Genomic DNA, 3,845 nt, shown 5'->3' on the forward strand with positions numbered 1-3,845 from the left:
TTTTATTGATTTACAATATTATATTTTTTCCAGATGTATGGCATTTTTCTAGGTGACTCCAATGGCAACCCACTTCAGTATTCTTGCCTGAGAAATCACATGGATAGAGGACTGGCAGGCTACAGTCCATGGGGTCACAAAGAGTCATACCTGACTTAGCAACTGAACCGGCATTTAAAGTTACTATAAACTGATGTCTTTATTTCCCTGTGCTGTAAAATACATCCTTGCTGCTTATTTATTTTATACATAGTGCTGCTGCTGCTGCTGCTAAGTCGCTATAGTCGTGTCCGACTCTGTGCGACCCCATAGATGGCAGCCTACCAGGCTCCACCGTCCCTGGAATTCTCCAGGCAAGAACACTGGAGTGGGTTGCCATTATACATAGTAGTGTTTCTTAATCCCATTCTCCTAGTGTGTCCCTCCCCCCGGTAGCCACTGTTTAGTCTCTTTATCTGTGAATCTGTGAAAGTTTAAAATTGATGTTAAATTATAATTAAGAGAGTAGAGTTCTACCACAGGACTCAGGACAGAGGAAAAGTTTCCTAAATGAGAGAAATGACATTAAAATCATCTGGTTTTAAATAGATCTGAGAGTAGAGAGAGGAAAGGAAGGAAGAGGGAAGGAGGCAGGAGAAGTCACCCAGACATTCAGAGAAGGGACTGTATCCCATCCCTAGTGGTGATCATTCAGAAGAGTTCCCTCTGGGATTTATAACAGCTTATTTTTTTTTCTTTTTTTAAATTTTAAATTAATTTATTTGTTTTAATTAAAGGCTAATTACAATATTGTAGTGGTTTTGGCCATACATTGACATGAATCAGCCATGAGTGTACATGTGTTTCCCATCCTGAAGCCCCATCCCACCTCCCTCCCCATCCCATCCCTCAGGGTCATCCCATTGCACCAGCTCTGAGCACTCTGTCTCATGCATTGAACCTGGACTGGCAATCTATTTCACATATGGGAAAATACATGTTTCAATGCTATTCTCTCAAATCATCCCACACTCGCCTTCTCCCACAGAGTCCAAAAGTCTATAACAACTTATTTTTAAATTTGAGCAAGAATGATGACATTTGCATCAAAGCAATTTTCCCTTCAGAGTTTTGTTCATGGCAGCCTTTACCTCCTTATTCCTCAAGCTGTAGATCAGGGGGTTCAGCATGGGGATCACTGTGGTGTAGAACACGGAGGCCACATTATCCTGGGCCAGGGAGCTGGCCGTGGAGGGTTTCAAGTACATGAAGGCAGTCGTTCCATAGAAAATCCCCACGGCTGCAAAGTGGGAGCTGCAGGTGCTGAAGGCTTTGGACCGTCCCTCGGTGGTGCTGATGCGGAGGATACTGGATAGGATGAAGGCATAGGAAATTAGGACTGTTAAGCTAGTAACTACGATGTTGAATCCAGCCAAAAAGAAGACTGTCATCTCAATGTCATAGGTGCTAGAACAGGAAAGTTTCATCAGGGGGACGATATCACAGAAGTAATGACTGATGAGGTGTCCACAACAGGGCAGCTTCAACATGAGGCCAGTCTCTATGGTTGAGCCAATGAGTCCCATGATATAGACCCCAGCCACCAGCAGGGAGCAGACTTGATGAGACATGATGATGTTGTAAAGCAAAGGTCTGCAGATGGCAACATAGCGGTCATAGGCCATCACTGTCAGCATGTAACACTCAGCAACAACAAACACAATGAAGAAGTAGAGCTGGGCCATGCACCCTGCATAGGAGATGATGTTCTTCTCTGACACAAAGTTCACCAGCATCTTAGGGGTAGTGACAGAGGAGTAGCAGAGATCCACAAAGGACAGGTTGCTGAGGAAATAGTACATGGGGGTGTGAAGCTGAGCATTCAGACAAATCAGGGTTATCATGCCCAGGTTCCCTACCATGGTGATGGAATAGATCCCAAGGAAGAGGAAGAAGATGGGGAGCTGGAGCTCTGGTTGACTTGTTAAACCTCCAAGAATGAACTCAGTCACTGTAGAGTGATTTTCTGCAGCCATCCTCCTTGGGGGACCTGTGTGATGTAAGAGAAGAATTGCATGAATGGCTGCTTCTTGCACTGCTTGGTGAAGCTAGTTTTGAGAATCTGGGCCAGCTGAGCGATCCTGATGTCTTTCCTGATGAATATTCCCTCATCCTGATGTTTGTTTTGGGAGGAAGACAAGACCCTGAGTATTTCAAAGATGAGCCAAAAAGGGGGCAAGATCTGGAGCTGCTGTCACTTTCATGGTTCTCAAATAGCCTAGCACAGTGGGTCTGGCAACCCACTCCAGTATTCTTGCCTGGAGAATCCTCATGGAGCTTAAAGAACTTAATGCAAAATAGAACCAAATATTAATATTCTGTATCAACAACATTTGATGTAATATGATCAAAAGATTAAAGTCCAACACTTAGCATAGCATCTGGTGTTTAACAGGTCCTGCTCAGTATTTGTTGAATACTCTAGGACCAGATTTTTTTCTGCAACCCAAACTCTCAGATCCAGTATGAGATATTATTTGAAGGTCTGTGTTCTCACTTTCTTGCTGACTTTTAAAGTTTTTCCTTAGAGATGGAAAAAGATTCCTGAGGATGGAAAAATATTTTAAAGTATCTGTGCCAATTCACTGGCCTGGTAAGGATTGTATCAATCTTTTCTCATCAGCCCTGGTTGAAAATCTATGTGGATCCATGTATGGGCCGGGGCTTGAGCACAATCCATCCACCCAAAGCATTTGTCGGTCCAGCAGGCAGATCTTACTTCCATTGGCCTCTTGAGTCCTAAAACGACAGTGTGAGGCTGCGGTCCCAGGTGGCCTGACTCCCTAGCTTTAACATAGCTCCTCCGACAAAGATGTCCAGGCTCTCCCTTGGAAGCTGGTTTCATCCACTGTCCATCTGCTCCTTCTGTCCTTTACCCTTCCTCTATCACTATTTTCACACTGAGTGAGTGAGTTAAGTCGCTCAGTCGTGTCCGACTCTTTGCGACCCCATGGACTGTAGCCCACCAGTCTCCTCCGTCCATGGGCTTCTCCAGGCAAGAATACGGGAGTTGGCTGTCATTTCCTTCTCCAGGGGATCTTCCCGACCCAGGGATCAAACCCAGGTCTCCCGCATTGCAGGCAGATGCTTTAACCTCTGAGCCATAGTGTTATTTTCTACTTCTACTTTCCAGGCTTGGCTTCCTTAAGAGGAATCATCACTTAGATACTAAAACGTCATTTACAACCATATACAGAGTTAAGGTAAAAGGCTAGTTCTCCAGGCTTTTTACTCCCAAGCTCTCTCTAAGAATTCTGGGTACACACATCTTACCAAAGAATTGCATGTCATCTTCAAAAGCCCCTACAAATTTCTAAATGCAAACTGAAATGCAGTTAGGCCCCTAACTGCACTAACACCTGGACTGTTACAAGGTCTTCCAGACTCCTCAAGCTCCACTTCCTTCCTCAATTCCAATCTCTTCTCCATACCTACATACCTATATCACCTACCTTGGTGAGAAAAGACAGAACAAGACTTGAATCATTTTGTATGCCTTCCTGTTGTTCTGCATTTAAAGTCTTCAAGATAATGTTCAAGATCCTCCAGGATCTGGTCTTCATCTTATTCAGCTCATATCTCCCATGGATCTCTCATACAAACCTGTTGATTCAATCAGGCCAAATTTCCACCCTAATTTCTATCCCACACACACAAAAATCACTGTATAGAGGATAAAGAATTGACCTAACAATAAAAATATCTGAATTCCAGACATTTTTGGCATACACTAGCTGTGTACCTTTGGACATGTCCTTTGCCTCTCTGGGTTCGGTTTCCCTATCTATAAACAGAATGATTGAACC

At 43.9% G+C, this 3,845-nt stretch overlaps 1 protein-coding gene across 1 annotated transcript; it reads right to left on the minus strand.

Moving 5' to 3' along the window:
- Window positions 1-1,085: 1,085 nt before the first annotated feature.
- LOC138083247 (olfactory receptor 8A1) lies at window positions 1,086-2,015 on the minus strand. Its single transcript, XM_068977010.1, has one exon. It carries the CDS (start codon window positions 2,013-2,015, stop codon window positions 1,086-1,088), a length of 930 nt encoding a protein of 309 aa, XP_068833111.1.
- Between the last annotated feature and the right edge of the window lie 1,830 nt (window positions 2,016-3,845).

Source organism: Capricornis sumatraensis, chromosome 8, assembly GCF_032405125.1.
Source record: "Capricornis sumatraensis isolate serow.1 chromosome 8, serow.2, whole genome shotgun sequence".
NCBI classification, from domain to species: Eukaryota; Metazoa; Chordata; class Mammalia; order Artiodactyla; family Bovidae; genus Capricornis; species Capricornis sumatraensis.

What these genes read in the sequence shown, in the direction of transcription:
- LOC138083247 (XM_068977010.1), bottom strand. Translation starts at nt 2,015, where the DNA reads ATGGCTGCAGAAAATCACTCTACAGTGACTGAGTTCATTCTTGGAGGT.